Below are 16,954 nucleotides of genomic sequence, written 5' to 3' on the forward strand. Positions count from 1 at the left end.
GCGCATACGGGGGCATATTTAACTTTAGCAAACACAGAGGCAAAACCGGATATATCATTCAGAAACATGGGGCTTCAAGAGTCTGAAGAAGTGGGGAGGCCCGGGACGGGAGGCTGCTGATTCTTTCAGAGGCCATTTACACATCCTTCAAAATGGTTAAAAGTTAGTTTTCGAAAGATACACGGACTTCCAAACTTTCCAACGTCACCTATGAAAATTCTTCTTTCACAGCGTTTACCTACCAAAATGTGATGGTGATAGATGTTGGTACCTTGGATCCCAGGTGGAAAAACAGGCAAGAATTGAAGTACTTTGAAATAATTTTATTGGCTCATAAGACCTTTGCATATAAAAAAAATACCCAAAACACTATGCAGTATTAAATCACAATTACATTTTTTTACCAATTGAAACTACCCAGAATATATTTTTTAAAGGAAAAAAACCCTACAGAACTGAACTCTGAAATGACATTATGACTTAAATACTATGACAAAATAGATCATCCCTCATAACGTTAATTCATTGCACAGAGCTGCCAGACCCTTTCATGAGCATAACGTCGCACAGAGTGCAAACGAACACAATTTCGACGCCACACGCTTGGCTGAAGGAACCGGACCCCGCCCCAGGAACGCTTACATCTCTGGCACGAAAGGTCGGCCTGTTGTAACTCCCGCCAGGCCACCCACCAGGTGATCCAGGGCCTCCCCCTCCCTGGCCCAGCCTCTGAGTCAGCACCGCCGCTGCTTAAAGAAATCCACGCCCCTCAGTTCTTCGGGCAGGTAGTCCTGGTCCACGGGCTCGCTGTACACAGGGTTGTACTTGTAGCCCTGGCCGTAGCCTAGATCCTTCATGAGCCTGGTGGGCGCATTGCGCAGGTGCAGGGGGACGGGGGGCAGGGGCCCCTGGTGGTTCCGCAGGCAGGCCTTGACGTTGCTGTAGGCGCTGTACACCTCGACAGACTTCGGGGCTCGGGCCAAATAGACGACGCACTGGGCCAGGAGCACCTGGGCGAGAGGGCACCACTGTCACGGAGGCGCCGCCTCTGGTTAGTTCTGAGAAGAGCCCCCCGCCCCCATCCCCGCCCCCAGGCTTTTACTCCCCCGCTTTGCCCACAGTCTGGATCACCTAGGACAGAAAGAAGACATTCCTGCTTGAGGCGAGAGGCTGAACCAGACCACTGGTTTTCTTTTCTTTTTTTTAAACTGAAAGAAGTTTTTATTATATGAAATTTTTCTTGAAACCCGAATATATAAAACTAAGCAGGAGTGGCTCTGTTTGTGGGTGAACTTGCAGAGATTTCCTGTTCAGCCCCTCTGACACTTCTGTCCCCAGGAAACCCTGGGCACCTCCTCGGCACTCAGGACTCCCCCAGTTTGAACACATGACCCTGCTGACACCTGAGGTCCCCTCTCTAGAGTCTTAAGCTTCTAAGATGTGAGTGAGAAAGACAAGCAGCTTCTTCAGTGGCCCAGGCACCCACGGTGAGGGACCACGAAGGGACACAGCGTGAGAGCAAGGGACCGATCTGCAAAGAACGGAGCGGGTTCCCTTACCTCGCACTCGGGCATGCCTATAAAGTGACAGCCTTGGTAGGCAGCGACTGCTTGTGTTAATGCAGACGGGTCGGCCAGACCTGCCACACACACAGAGACAAAGGCACGTGTAAGTCATAACGCACACCCTCATCCTGACCCATCACTGCCTGCAGACTTTGGCCAAAAAAAATCCACTCAGCAAAATCTGATCTCATTAGCTTACTCGAGACATTTACTGAGTGGTTACTGTGCAGTGTCAAGAATTGTCTCCTCATGGACAAAAACTCTACATCTAGTAGGAGAAACAGGAGACTACGTACGACCCACATACGGAGCAGAGGCCGTGAAGACAGTCACAAGGATGGACGCGTTAAAAGCAGGACATTTACTAACACCAAAGAAAGGGAAAGCTTTCTGGTCGTTTTCTTTAAATAGTGTCCAGAATCTTCCATCTCTTTCTCAGGAGCTGTCTGATGGAACCAGAACACCTGACTGCAAAGCAAATTTAAAATGTTTCTTTTATCTCAACACAGGCACCTCAGAGACATTGTGGGTTTGGTTCCAGACCACTGCAATAAAGTGAATACCGCAATAAAGCAAGTCGCATGAAATGTTTGGTTTCCCAGTGCGTATACAGGTTACGTTTACACTCTACCATCACCAACAGCATTCTGTCTAAAAATACTTTACTGCTAAAAAAATGCTAACCATCATCTGAGCCTTCAGTGAGCCTATCTTTTTGTAGTAGTGGCATCAAAGATGACTTATCACAGATCTCCATAACAAAAATATAACGGAGATGAAGAAGTGTGAAATATCATGAGAACTACTGAAGTGTGACACAGACCCCACGGGAGCAGCTGCCGTGGGAAAAAGGGTGCTGCCAGACCCACGTGACGCAGGGTTGCCACAAGCCTTCACTTTGTAAACAACGCGCTACCTGTGACATGCAGCCAAGTGCAGATGAAATGAGGGGCCTGTCCTCCTGCGCGGCCCCCACCGCAGAGGAAACAGAAAACGGTGACTTTGGGAGACAAACACCCCGAGCACAACCCCCTCCCCGGGAATAAGCGGCGGGGTTCACACTGGCTCTCCTCCTCCTCCTCACCTGCCCCACACAGAGCCAAGAGATTCCCAGGCCGAAAGGCAGCAGCATCCCTGGGCCCCGGGCCCCCCCGTCACTCACCCACGTCCTCGCTGGCAAACCTCACGAGCCGTCGGGCCACGTACAGCGGGTCCTCGCCCCCCTCCAGCATGCGCCCCAGCCAGTAGAGGGAGGCGCTCGGGTCCGAGCCCCGCATGGACTTGTGCAGCGCGGAGATGCAGTTGTAATGCTCGTCTCCTGGACACCAAAGAGCACGGCTCAGCCTCGGCGGGACGCGGGGTCTGCCGCCCACACGCATCCGAGCCGCACGCTGCTCTCGCTCGGCTGACTTCAAGGAAGCCTGAACCAGTGAGGGGCCCAGGAAGGCCTGAGGAGAGCGAGGTCTGACAGCCGCCCTCAAGCGGCCCGGCGACCGGTGTGCGACGCTGAGCCTGGATGCGGGCAGGACCGGCAGCGCAGGCCCGGCCGACCCGCGGACACGGAGGACGCGGGAGAGCTCTGCACCGCTCGCCCCGTCAAGGGCGAGCGAGGAGACGGCCCTGAGCCTCCCCCGCGGCACAGGTCCTCGGGTCCCACACTTCTACTAGGTCCATGATGAAGGCAACACGGTCGAGGCCATGGGCTCTGGAGCCAGGCGGCCAGGGTTTAAATGCCAAGCGCGCCGGCCACGTGACCGTGGGCAAGTCTGACCCCGTCTGTGTCTTGGTCCCTCACCTGTAGAATGGGTGCAAGACCAGCTAGCTCACGGGCTGTATTCGTAACGTCTGCCAGGCACAGGGCAGGCACTGTAAGAACGCGCGTGAGTTACACGTTCTACGCTAGCATCTATTTCTGCTTTGACCGTACACCACTTTATAGCCTAGAATTCCACACTACCTGTGTAGAGCCTCAACCTCAACGCAGGGCAGAGAACTTGTTCTCATTTGGAAATCTCTTCCCTCTGACACAGAAATATCTGAGCTAGCTACCGAATCCCACAGGTGGGTAACTATATGCTAGATGACATGAAAAGAAATAATTAAAATCCTGGGGGTGGTGGTCTTTGTCTCAGCAATTACAAAAAAGGCCAAGAGTACCAGTAAGCAGGTTCCAGGGCGAGGCCTCTATCATCCGTATTTATAGAACAAAGCCTGTGAGAGGAGGATTCTCTAGGATCTGAAGTGTATCTGTGTCTGCCGACCCACCGTGGGGGGGGGGGATGTGACAGCGGGGGCGGCACCAAGGGGAAGGCTTCTAGAACGTGCGGGTTCTCAAGGCCTGGCCCAGGCGGGCAGCACAGCGCTGCGGAGAACGGGGGTCCCCGTCGTGCGTGGCTCCCCCTGATGGAACGTGACCCCGAGAAGCAGGAACCCCTGGCTGGGCTGTGTCTGACAGTGCGCGTGCACGTGTGTGTGTGTGTGTGCGCGTGCGCACGTAGGTATGTGCTGCAGGGGTGAGGCTGGGGACCGTGGGGCGGGCTGGCGTGCAGGCAGCACCGACACGGGGGAAGGTCCTGTCCTCAGAATCTGTCAGACTTGGATTTGAGGATGAGTTTTAGCACTTGCTTTGTGAACTCAGGCTTTGCCATCTGTAAAGTGGGGCAACATTAATAGTTACCTACCACCTAAGGTTGTTTTGAAAATTAAAAGACAAACGTCCACGTTAGCTACCGTTACGTTAGACGGCAGCGCTCTGGTTTCTAACTGACAGGCTGACGACAGGTGAGAGCAGGTCCAGTGGGTCCCGTCAGAACGCAGCATCACCTTAGGACAACCACAAGGGAGAAAGACCAGAGCCCCCAGGAACAACGGGAGTCCAGCATGGGGGCGTATTTCTATCTCTGGAAATTTTACATTCCGTTCACATCTCCAATCCTTGCACTTGGCCAAAGCGAAGCAATGCTCTACACCCAGAACGTTTTACTGTTCAGATTTTCTGAGCATTCATACAACTTCGGGGCACAAAGTGCTGGGGGTTGAGATGCCTGGGCTGCATTGGGACGTAGACGGGAGCGGCCATGACAGGCCTCCAGCATGTCCCTAGTGCCCCCGGTCGGCTGAGGCGCTTCCCAGAGGTCACACGGCCCGCTCGGTGCCCTCATCAGGAGGCCATGCCCGGAACCAGTCATTGCCAAGCTTCCCCCACGGCCCGCCCTGGCCAGTAGAAGGAGCTTCCATCACCAAGAAGCACCTGGAAGCACTGCAGACACGGCACACAGAGTGACAGCTCGAGCCATCAGCTTCCTTTCAAAGGTGTAGAAAGCTACTCCGGTTCCTGCCGTGTGACAGCCGAGAATCGCACAGACCCAAGTCTACCCTATGGCCTCATCCGCAGTAGACTCTCTTCAGCACCCGCGTCTTTTATAAAAAGACACAAACGTGCTGTGCGTACAACATTTAATATTGCCAGGTCAGGAATTTAGTAAGAGCTGGTATCGTATTTAGTACCTGTAAATACGGTTCTATGAAAACAGATAAATACACACGTCAACTTTAATTTTTTAAAAAGCTATTATGAAATAAAAGCACCAAGTTCTGTGTAAACTTAATTTTTTGCAGAGACTCTAAGAATTAAGGATTCTAACTCTCACTTAGCTAACTCTAACTAAACTGAGCTTCTGAAATTAGAGGCGCACCCCACTTCCCGCAATTTCACACCCGCTCTCATCAGGGCCGCCCTGCTCTGCACCCGAGGAATCGGGAAGCAGGTCTGTGACATGGGGCTCTGGGCGGGAGGCGCCTCTACGACCGACATGGAGCTGCCCGGGGGCCGCACGGCTCGGGCGGTCACTCACCTGCTCGGTCGTACAGGAGGTGAGAGCGCTGGAGGCCTTCCTTCACGTCGCTCTCGGTGACCAGCACGCGGCCGGGAGGGTAGCTCTGCCCGCTCTTCTTCCCGAACGCCTTCCTGGCGCTCAGCCTGGCCAGCACCGCCAGCTGCAGCCCGTTCAGCCCAGCCCGTGCGTCCCCGTCGCTCAGGCGGGCCAGCGTGTCCACTGCCTTGTCCTCTAGGAACACGGAGGGCCTGCAACACCACCGGGAGCGTGTCACGCTGGGGGGACACGCTCACCCCGCAGCACTCTGTGACCTTTTGTCCCCGCAAGGCCACTAACGAGCCACCCGAGGTTCAAGCCTCTGCCCTGGATCCCAAACCACTGTGTTAAAGCGGGTCCACGGTGTCACGCGGGTCGGCATCATCAAGACTGAGAACTGCCTCGCCCTGGAGTCGCGAGATGATTTCACTGGATCGTCTGCCCTCTGCACCTGCGGGTTCCGCGTCCACGGATTCAACTAGCCTCGGGTGGAAAATGTCAGGGGGAAAGATTCCAGATAGTTCCAAAAGGCACAGCTTGAATCTGTTGCATACCAACGACTATTTACAAAGCACTCACAACATATTAACAACAATCTACGTGTCATTTACATTGTGTTAGGTATTATAAGTCCTCTAGAGATGATCTGAAGTATGTGGGTGTGCTCAGGTCCTATGCAAACACTACGCCACTTTGCGGAAGGGACCTGAGCGTCCGCCACCCTCGGATTTTGGTATCTGTTGGGGCAGGGGCCCTGGAACCATTCCCCCGCAGATACCGAGTGACAACTACATAGGCATACACATGTCGCTTATTTTACAAACAACCCGCCAGGTCCCCCGTTCCTCTGGGCACAGCAGGACCCAGAAGCAGGGCTCTGGGACTTAGGCCTGGGGCACGCTGCCATGGGGGTACTAAGCACATGCGGGCCTTCGTAAAGGAGGTCTAACTATGACTCCTTTTCGACTCTAACTGAACTACATTTCCTATTCCCAGTCTAGTCACACAAGATATGTGACACATCTAGTTACCTAGAGGGATCTTACTCTTCCCAGCTAGGTGCCAGCTGCGCATGCGCAAAGCAAAAAAATAACTGTTCAAAGTTACGGCTCACCCGTGTCATCGGCAACCTTCATCAGCTGCTTGGAAAACAGCTCCTAGGCAGCCACCGGGCTGTGCCAAGGCGGGGAGTGGGAGGTGGCCACCAAAGGGGCCCACCTTGTCTACGGAGGTCCATCCAGAGTTCCTGACCACACACCCATCCCCCACCTCGCTTTGGTGAACAGCCTGAACAATCCCAATCTGCACCTCACACTCCCTGACGATCCCAAGCCACTGCTCTCACTCATCTCCCTGCTCCCTCACCAAAGGCAAGCCTTCCGGGGACCGCCTCCCACCCCAGGGATTAGCTGCGCTGTGAGTGACTCCCCCAGGACTCCTCACAGCTGCCTGGGCCCCAGAGCTGTGGCAACAGCCTGCAGGCCCACCCTCTTCCCTTCCTGATCAGACACTCACCACACACACCGAGGCCACCTCACTGGTTCTTTGTAAGGCTGACGGCCCGTTTCTGCAGCAGAATTTTTTTTTTTTTTTTTTGCGGTACGCGGGCCTCTCACTGCTGTGGCCTCTCCCGTTGCAGAGCGCAGGCTCCAGATGTGCAGGCTCAGCGGCCATGGCTCACAGACCCAGCCGCTCCTCGGCATGTGGGATCCTCCCAGACCGGGGCACGAACCCGTGTCCCCTGCATCGGCAGGCGGACTCTCAACCACTGCACCACCAGGGAAGCCCTGAAGCAGATTTTTGATGATTTGGAAAAAACTAGACAACCCACACTAAAGAGAATGTGTTGCACGGGCCCACATCAGAGGGGGTGTGGCAGCCCAGGTATGCCTAAGAGGGAGGGCAGTCGGGGCTTGGTGATGGCACCTCATCTGTGTGTGTGTGTGTATACGTATGTGCATGTGTGTATGCGTGTATACATGTATGTGTACGTGTGTGTACACGTGTGTATACACGCGCCTGTGTTTTTGAGGGGGGCAGGGAGACCCACAGGGCCTGAACATCTCATCTCAGAACTAATAAAAGCAACGCTTTCCATTTCCTTGGAAGGCTTCCTAGCAACCAAGAGCCCGCAGGGCCATCTGCAGGAGGAAAGGGATCGAGCCGGAGCCCTGAGTGAGCGTCACCTGGAGCCGGGCCATCTGGTGGTGACACGCCGTCTCTCCACCCCCCGCCACTGCCGGGCCGCGAGGACAGGAATCATGTTTCATTCTTTATGCCCGGTGCCCGGTGGGCGTCAGGCACTCCGCATCTGCACAACGAACGGACTAACTTCAATTTTCCCACAATCTCAGAGTGACACGTGTATATTTAAACATGGTGACACACGGAAAGTACAGAAGCACCAAAACCATAAAAACCCCTCATCCGTCCACCTAGAGAACAGCAGCTACCAGGTCATCTGCTGGATCTCCTCTGTGGGCCGTCCACCCGTGTCTCTATCTACCTCACCGGACCTGGGTGGTGTGACCTGCAGCTCCGGACACACCGGGTGGCAGATAGAGCCTTCTGAACACCTTGTGAATTTCTATCCTATAAATATCCAGTCTCGTTTTTAAAACAAAATTGGGGTCATACCACATAGCGTTTGCAATCTTACTAAAAAAAATATGATTTTGAAATACAAGCAAGCTACTCAGAACCCTGAATATTACTTTTTTACCAAATGGGATTATAAACAATGTCAACACTGGCAACAAAGGGGTAAAGTCACCTGTCGCTCTGCCACCTTCAGGTCAGGGCTCTGGTGCACGTACCTCCCTCCTGTGTGACTGTCCACCGGATGCACCGAGAGGCATGAAGTGCTTTGGGGCAGAGAACAGACAGGCGGGTGGCCTCACAGCCCAGCCCTCCCGCTGCTCCCGCGTTTCCACGCCCCCTCATGGGCCTCGCTCATTCTGAGAAGCCGACTAGCAGACTGTGAGTTAGCCTTTAAAAATGGAGATGAGTTTTACATGGGTGGAAAAGGAACTCCTTCCTTCGCTGTTTAGACTCTTAACCAAAGTCCACACCATTCCACTGTCATCCTGTCCATCAGGTCTGGAGTCAGGGGGACAGGAGGGCGCCCACCCCGGCCCCCAGTGCTCCACAGCCCCTCTTCCATGTGAGCCACACTCCAATTTCAGCCCCGTCCAAAATGAGTCTTTGTAAACACAAACAAATCTGTCAGCACCTGGGCTCCACTAGCCGAGGTGCCACTCGGGACGGTCACGCGCCAGGTCTCTGATTGGGAACTGGCTGCACAGGACGGCCAGAGGTCCCTGCCACCGCCAGTCCATCCCAACCCTGCTGACTCCAGCCGGCTTCTGAAGAGGAATAAATGCGCCAGAACACCTTGAGATCTCAGCAGAGGGAACGGAGGAGGGTCACGCGAGAACAGAGGCAGGGACGTGTGCACCGCCCCTGGCAAAACTCCTCAACAAACAGCCACTACTGCACAGATCACGTGGACAGTGCCCCGGCTCGAGAGTTTAAGGCTACTGTAAAACGGAAGCATACACTTTTACAATGTTTTTCATTTGGAAGTAACTTTCCAAAGTCATAAAAGAATTAAATGAGGCACAATCTACTTTGGGGATAGAGTGCCTGAAATTGCACAGCATCCCACAGAGAAATAAGCAATAGACTGTAAATTATATCTTTATAATGTGATTTAAAAAACTGTTCCATAATAAGGGAAAAAATGGTTTAAGTGCACTGGGAAAGATCACATTCCAAAGTAATGAGACCCAGAGAGGAAGGAAGTGACAGCCTCGTCCTCTAGCTGGAGAGCAGCATGTGGTCTGAGCCGGAACCTGGGCGCGTACGGCAAGGCCTGCTCCCTCCTTCCCCCTTTCCTTCCAAGGCCTGCATCTTTCTGCACCTTGTTTTCCTGCAATCTGGAGGATTCTACAGCTGGATGTCTAAGCTGCAGGAGGAGTGAAGTAAGTGAAAACGCGCGTGTTATTTCATGCAGAACAGAAGCACATATGTGGCTCAGTTAACCGCTCCCTGAAGGACGAAACAACGCTCTGTGGCTCTAAGGAAAAGGAACACTCCACGGTCAGGGTAACAAGAGCGACGTGTGTCACGTTACAGAGAACTTTCCTAAAATCCAGGTGTGTGGATCTCAGCACAGATTTACTGACTCCACAGCCTCCAGGGCCTGACCCCGGGCACATGCCTTTTCAAACTGTATCCCTGGTAAGTGTGACATGCAGATCTGGTCAAAAGACACAACTGCTAAATTACATATGGAAGCCTTTGGTTCCTAATCCTTTACAAATTAACACAGTCTGCCTGGACACGAAGAAGCACAGAGAAAGGTCAGAATGTTAATACTTAGCACTTTCACTCAGTACCAAGGAGGTACTAAGTAACTCTTTGAACTTCAGGCTCCTTCTTCCAACTGGGTTAGAAGCACGCTTTCAAAATCCAGCTCCATCATTCAAGCTGTGTGATCTGGGGCACATGACTCGGCCTTTTTGTGTCTCAGCCTCCCGAGCAAGTGACCTATGACGTCTCCCAACTTAACTTCTTGTCAGAACTGCTAACAAGCAGACCCACGAGCTCAGCCTGATCATCTCCACCCTGCCTGCTGCCCTGGTCCTCATTTCACTTCAACTACGGCGCGGCAGTGATGGGGGGAGGGGATAACCTGACAGTCATCCCATGAAATACTGATGTGAATAAAATAAATAAATTACCCTAGATAAATAAAAAAGTGGGATAGAAAGTTGTAGACATATACCGACAACCAGTACATGCACGAAAAACACACACACACCAGTCAGGATTTTTTCCCCTCTCAATTTCCCTTTAGCACTTGGTTCTGTGAGTCTGCAGTGGATGTGCTGCCTGGAGGAAAGCTGGACTGGACGCGCAGAGCGGGCAGCAGCCCTGCAGACCCCGGCGCACGCCCCGCACGCAGAGGCCCCTCCCTGAGCTTCCACCACGGGTGGCGGTCCCGCCTCAGCTCTACCCTAAAGCCACGCGACCTGGGTGCTGATGGGGTCCTCAGCCGCGTCCAGGGCTCTCACAAGGCACCACATAGCTCCTCCGGCATCCAAGACAGGAGCGAGCTTCGGAGGCCGGACACACGGGGAGGGCGAGCTGAAACCTAAGCCCTGAGCCTAAAATTCGGTCTTGTGCTTTAATCCTCACAGAAGAGCGGCTCCAGAGCAGTGGGGGTGAGGGTGGAGGCACCAGCTTCCCAGCAGATGGGCCTCGCCCCCCACCGTTATGGCTGCTGACGCGGGACCCTGGGGCAACTGAGGAATACGCCCTAATACAAATAAGGGAAAACCTCTGCCCCAAGTAACCCAGCCAATCATCCACGATACACACCCCGTGCATCACGCAGCTCTCACAATACAGAAAGAGATCACCAAGAGGAAAGGGATAGCCTTGAATGCATCATTTTCAGTTAAAATTTCTTTACTTTCACGGAACTGAGTTTGACTTCTAGAGTGCTCAAACATCATCCTAAAAAGACTTAAGGAGTTTTATGGTAATGTTTATACTAATTCTTAGTGTCTTAAAAAGAAAAAAACCTGCAGGAACAGGAAATTGGGATCTGAGCATAAACTTCAAAAGATTCGTAAGGTAAGTCTATCCTGTGAAGTAAATAATCAATGAGGCTTCTCATGGTCGGTCTTCCAAACCTTAAAAAAGAAGTGTGCTAGGAAAAGACCCAAATCTGTCAGCACAAAAGCAAACACCCAAGAACTAAAGTAAGGGGCTAAGCAGTTAAAGCTGGAAGAACTACAGATGAGCCCACGATGGTCTCTAACTCGCATGTGAAAAGCCAGGAACCCTCTGCAGAGACAGAGCCACACCTGTCTGCCCGTCTGTAACCCAGCACTTCTCTCCTCCATTCCCGTCTCTCCTAGGAGGACATTTCTCCACCCTGCCCCTCCAGCCCCAGCCCGGGATTCTCCGGGAGGTGCTGCCCCAGGGGCCTGCCGGAGCCGGAGTCACTTACTCAGAGCCGCTGTTGCTGCCATGGCCCAGAGGGTCGGCAGGGCGGCTGGAGTCCAGGACGTGGATCCCCAGGGAGTTGATCGCCCGCATCAAGACAGTCACCAGAGCCTCCACCGGAAGCTTCTCGAGAACGATAACCCGGCAGCGGCTCAGAAGAGCAGCGTTGACCTGGAAGGAGGGGTTCTCCGTGGTCGCCCCAATCAGCGTGATGGTTCCACACTCCACGTGAGGAAGGAACGTGTCCTGATCGTGGAGGAAAACAAAAGAAATTGACCCCCGTCTACAACCTGCAGGATCCTGGGTAAGTCAGCTGTTCCTTCCTTTTCTTAATTCTGAGTTCAGGGTTAGGTTAGGAACTTAGACTGCTCACTGTGAGTCCTGATGTTTAAATGTTTATGAAAAGTGGAAGCTTGACCCAAAGTGGCTTTTCTGATATGTATAGCTCAGAGGTATACCAACAATTTCATTTATCAGATAGAGGAAGCATTTTCTGGTCACCAAAAAAAAACGCTAAGAAAAAGTGAGGACACAGGCATAGAGGAGAAGGGCTGAGGGTCGAGGCTTCTGCAGACGGAGAGTTACCGTCACCCCCCGCCCCGAGCATTTATGCAGTGACCTCACGGGCTTTACACTCAAGTCAGCATTCACAAGGACCAAAAGAAAGTAAAAAGAAGTGAACATACCTGCTGGGACTTATTGAACCGATGAATCTCGTCAATAAAAAGGATGGTTTTCCTCTTGAAAAAGCGCTTCTCGTTCTGAGCTTGTTTGATGACGTCGCGCACGTCGGTTGTCTTGGCGCTGGTCGCCGACAACGTCACGAACCTCACGCTGTGTTTCTTGCTGTTGTTAGCTATGATGTGGGCCAGCGTGGTCTGCGACAGAGGGCAGAGCGTGGAAGTTGATGAGATGGAGGGACGCGCACCCAGGCTGCCAGAGCAGCCGCCGCAGCGTTTACCCGCAGCCTGGACGCTGAGGCGCGCTCGGCAGGCAGCAGATACGATCGGAAACAGCGCAGCGCGCTTCCAAACGTGGAAAAGAATGTTACAAAGAAAACAGAAAGCAGCTGAAAGTTCGGCCGATCCTGATCGCCTCTCCTTCGTGTCCAACCCCATCTGATGCCTTCCTGGGGTGGGGACGCTAAGGTCTCTGGAACCCCCGGAAAGAGCGGCCACCTTGAGGCAGCGGAGCCTGGCGACAGCGGTGACCTCTCCCAGCCAAGGAAACAGCACCACCGACGGGTGAGGGGCAGACCCACGGGGCTGGCTGGGCCACATCCGAAAGCTCCGCAGGGCAGCTCGGAAAAGGAGAGCCGGCCCTTGAACTGAGAGGCCAATGACGACCGCCGGCGCTCAGGGCGACCCCCACCCCGTGGGACTGTCCACTGAGGGACAGAGATGGAACAGCAGCACTGCGACCCTGTCGGCGCTTCCCGGCAAGCGATGCTCAGCGCCTGGCGTTCAGTGGGTGCTTGATAAACACACACACGCTATTATTAACTTTATTATTACTGTCAGCAGTGAAGTATAGCGGCTAAGGATGGAGGTAAAGAAAAACGGAAGACTGTGTCATGAGAGGCAAATGTGCTCCTGAATGCGTGGGAAAGGGGCGTGCTATGTTCTGAAAGTCGCACAGCATCGTCACGCGCTGCGGCTGCTCCTCAGCAAGCCCAGCCACAGGCCACACCCGCCTCGCTTGTGACCGGTGACCCACCACTACTCTGCACAGCTCGGCCCCCCGGCTCTCTTGCCAGGCATCTGCCGCGAGCGCCCCGCCCTCCACAGGGGCGTTTCTCCTGCCATCTGCCTCAACGCCCTCCACCTGATTCGCTGTTCTGACCGTCTTAAGAGCTCTAGGGACTCACTAAGAACGCTACCGCGTGGTGCCATGCTTCCGGGGTCAACTCGGATTGCTCCTGGCTTCAGAAAAGCTCCAGTGCAAACAAGAAGGCACACCACGAGCAGGACTCACTCTAGGAACTGGAATAAACGGAGATGCGACTAAGCTGTGGGAGACGAAGTTGAAAAGAACAACTGGAGAAAATCCGTAAAAGGCCTCGTGCGCTGAGGGGTCTGGACCCGCTCACGGCTCTGAGCCCCTTCGCGCCTCGTCCTGGGCTTTGCTTTTCGCTCTCTGGTGCTGCTTCTCCTCCCTTTCCCTGAAGACAGGAAAATATGTATTTCAGCACCTCCTCGCTTTCTCTTTTTTCCGTCCTAGCTCCTGCCTCCTTAGGGCTCCTTCCCAGTCTCCCCAGCGCTCTTTCAGTGACGTGTTCTCTAGACCCCAACATCCTAAGTGCTCTCCTCTGGGCTTGTGCCCGCCCCTAAGAAAGCACTGGCCACCAAGATGCACCGATGTTGCTTCTTTAAAGGACAAGCCATCCTAAGGACAGTTATGGAAACGGTGGATGAAGGCGGCTCGCAGGGGGAAGGAGTTCTCCTGTCAGTCCTGTTAAGCGAGCACAGTCTCAAGTTTTAACGAAGACCCGTCTGCTGAAAAAAACAACGGCTACAAGGAGCCGGAAACGGCACAACACAAATTCTACAATTCCCGACTGCTGGCTGCACACCTGACTCCACCCGCCCCCGGAATAGGGTGGACCACGGCTCTGGGCGGCCCGCCACGGGGGTCCCCCGATCCCCGCGCACCCCCCGCATTCAGACACCTTCACTCTGTTAACGCCCGGAGAACGCGCCTGCGGCCCGGGGGGTGCTGCGAGGCGGGCGGACGCGCTCACCTTGCCGCAGCCCGGCGGCCCCCACAGGATGAGCGAGGGTACCTCGTTGGCCTCGAGCAGCGAGCGCAGCAGCGTCTCGGGCCCCACAGCGCGGCCCTGCCCCACGAAGTCCTGCAGCGCGTCGGGCCGCATCGTGTCGGCCAGCGGCTTCCCCTGCAGCAGCTGCCGCACCTCCTCGGCCGCGGGGGCCCGGGCGTGCGGGCGGCCGCCCGGGGCCTCGAAGGCGGCGGCGGCGTCCGCGTCCCAGCGGCCCGCGTCGTCCTCGACGTCCGCGTCGCCCGCCGCCTCCTCCTCCTCCGGCGCCTCCGCCTCGTCCCAGCTCCGCGGGGACGCGCTGCCCGCCGCCGCCGCCGGCCGCTGCCCCGCGCCCTTCCCGCCGGGGCTGCCGGGCCGCGCCACCGGGAAGTCGGGGATGAGTCGCGCGCCGCTGGGCGTGGGCGGCGCGTCGTAGCTCTCGCGGCTCTCGGTCTCGCCGCCGTCGTCCGGCTCCTCGGCCTCGCCCTCGCTGCTCTCGGCCGCCGTCGGCGTGGCCGGCTGCTTGAGCGCGGAGCTCTCGGACGGCCGGCGCCGCTTGGCGCGGGGCGGCGCGGGCTCCGCGTGGCCCGCCGGGTGCAGCAGCAGGCAGCGGTCCAGGTGCGAGTTGATGTGCGCGGCGGGCATGGTCTGCTGGCACACGGGGCACTGCACCCGGTGCAGCTGCGCCAGGAACGGGTCGTCCTCGGGCCCGCTCACCTCCATGGCGGCCGCCGCGCTAGGCCCCGCGCCGCGCGACCCTCGCTCGGGGAGGCGGCAGGACGCGAGCGGGCCGGCGGAGGGCGCCGCTCATGCCTCACGTCCGGACTGCCCGCGTCGGCCCGCCCTCGGCCGGAGGCCCCGGCGCCTCGCGCGGCGCGCCGGGAAGCGGAGTCCGCGGCCCCTCGCCCGGCAGCCGCTGGCAACGGCCCGCGCGGCCTGACGGGAAACGTAGTCCGCGGCCGCTCGCAACGGTTCGCGCGGCCTGTCGGGAAGTGTAGTCCACGGAGGTTCGCCTGGCCGCCGCGGGCAACATCTCGCGCGGCCTGTCGGGAAGTGTAGTCCGTGGACGGTCTCTCGGCTGCAGTGCGTTCCCTTCCGGCCGGCATCGCGAGAGGCCAGCGGGTTGCGCGTGCGCAGGCCTGTCCTCCGTGGACGGCGAAGCCATGGAAGCGCGCCGTGGAAACGCGCCGCGGCTGCGCGAGGGGAGTGGCTTTCCGCGCGTGGCGGAGGGCAGGGGGCGGGGGGCAGGGGGCGGGGGGCAGGGGGCGGGGGGCGGAGGGCAGGGGGCAGAGGGCAGGGGGCGGAGAAATGGGAGAGACGTTGGACGCGCCGGCGGGGAGCTGGGTGGGGACGGAGCAAAGGGAATTCGGGGAGTGTTCGCCTGGGCGGCGGCGGCGGCCGCCAGAGACACGGAAAAAGAACCGCCAGCCCCAGATTGTTGGCCTTTTACCCCAAACGCGCGCTCGCACACGTGGTGTCTCACGGCATTTTGTAGTTAAACGTTAGATATGCGCGGGCATCTCGAGGCGGTGTCAGGCTCCGCCGCGCGCTCCGCCCCGGGCCGAGCGACGTTGGGTTGAGACCCGCGAGGGGTCTGGCCTGGGGCGACGGGATGACCGTCTCTGGCACGCGTTCCTGCTTTTCTCTAAACTTCTCCTTCAGAAATGTGACACAAACCTGCATTTTTGGTATTTAGAAGAAGAAAATAGAAGGGGAATGAAAACAGAAGTGAGACAATTTTAGAAAAGAAGGGGCTTTCCTAAAAGTTGACAAAACTGGGATGTTTATTTAATCTGCACAAGAACTTCTCCTTGGAACTTACCCAAACGCAAACCCCTAAGGGTTAAATGAGCCTCTTCATTTGAGATGATTTTACAAAAAGGAATACCTCACAAAGAACTAGAATTAGGTAAAAGATGGTATAAAAGGAGAGGGCAAAGGAAGTGGTTTTTTCAGTTGATACTGGTTGTGAAGCATGTGTCCCAACCTGCTGTCAAGTGTTGAGAGGGCTGAAATCTGACTTTCTGATAGTTTTTCCAACTACGTATGTTAGGCTCAAAAGTAGCATTAGTAGAAAAGGTAAGTAAGAATGAGTTACGGAGTCTTATACAATACAATTTGAAATGTAGGATCATGAGCTTTTATATAGCCTTTTACTTATCGCCCAGAGCATCCAGCCCCCGAACTTCACAAAAGCAAGTACTATGAGAAGAGGTTTGCGGGCGGGGAAAGAAATCTCTCCTTGTCTTAGGGTTATTAGCTCTGGCCCTGTGAATTTAACCGACAAAAGACAGATTAAAAAGAAAAACAGACTGTTAACATTTGCAGCGCCCCTACACACGGAGTACCTGGTGATGGGCGGGCTTACGTAGCAATTTATCAAAAGAACAAAACATTTGTAGAGGAGCGACAAGACAAAGGAAAAGGACCTTGAGTTTCTAGGGCGGCACATTGGGGGAAGGCATGGGAAACTGATGGGAGACAAGAACTAGTTAGTAAAGTTGGTTGTGCAGATTCCTCCAGTGCCACCTCTGGGCCGATGAGGGTCTAGAGTTTTCTCCTGTGATTAACTTCTGCCCTTTCTGGTAGATGGGAGCGGGGAACACACCTTTGCAAATTTATGTCCTGCTCTTAGGAAGTAGGGCGAGAGCAGAGAGCTCTTCCTGTATCAGCTTAATTGCCTTTAGCTCGATATAATCCTTATGCCAAACTGGCACGGTTTGGCGCAGCGTATTCTGCTGCCT

The 16,954-nt window shown here is 55.3% G+C and overlaps 2 protein-coding genes across 4 annotated transcripts in view; one reads left to right on the plus strand and one right to left on the minus strand.

The window, feature by feature from the left end:
• Positions 1 to 308: 308 nt before the first annotated feature.
• WRNIP1 (WRN helicase interacting protein 1) lies at positions 309 to 15,049 on the minus strand. Of its 3 annotated transcripts, none has more exons than XM_082638093.1 (7): positions 14,238 to 15,049; positions 12,142 to 12,333; positions 11,460 to 11,701; positions 5,420 to 5,649; positions 2,728 to 2,883; positions 1,560 to 1,639; positions 309 to 1,028 (listed from the first exon to the last, which is right to left on the minus strand). In XM_082638093.1, exons 1-7 carry the CDS (start codon positions 14,931 to 14,933, stop codon positions 735 to 737), a joined length of 1,890 nt encoding a protein of 629 aa, XP_082494219.1. In that variant the 5' UTR covers positions 14,934 to 15,049; the 3' UTR covers positions 309 to 734. The 3 variants fall into 3 exon arrangements, with proteins under 3 accessions (XP_082494219.1, XP_082494218.1, XP_082494217.1); XM_082638092.1 differs by having other exon boundaries at positions 309 to 1,010; positions 14,196 to 15,049; XM_082638091.1 differs by having other exon boundaries at positions 14,196 to 15,049.
• Positions 11,697 to 16,954, plus strand: part of MYLK4 (myosin light chain kinase family member 4) — a gene marked incomplete at its 3' end in the record, with an annotated part of 88,387 nt that continues 83,129 nt past the window's right edge. Inside the window, exon 1 of the mRNA XM_082638094.1 lies at positions 11,697 to 11,759. The remainder of the gene's footprint in view (positions 11,760 to 16,954) is intronic.

This window comes from Mesoplodon mirus, assembly GCF_964341445.2.
Source record: "Mesoplodon mirus genome assembly, chromosome: 12".
NCBI classification, from domain to species: Eukaryota; Metazoa; Chordata; class Mammalia; order Artiodactyla; family Ziphiidae; genus Mesoplodon; species Mesoplodon mirus.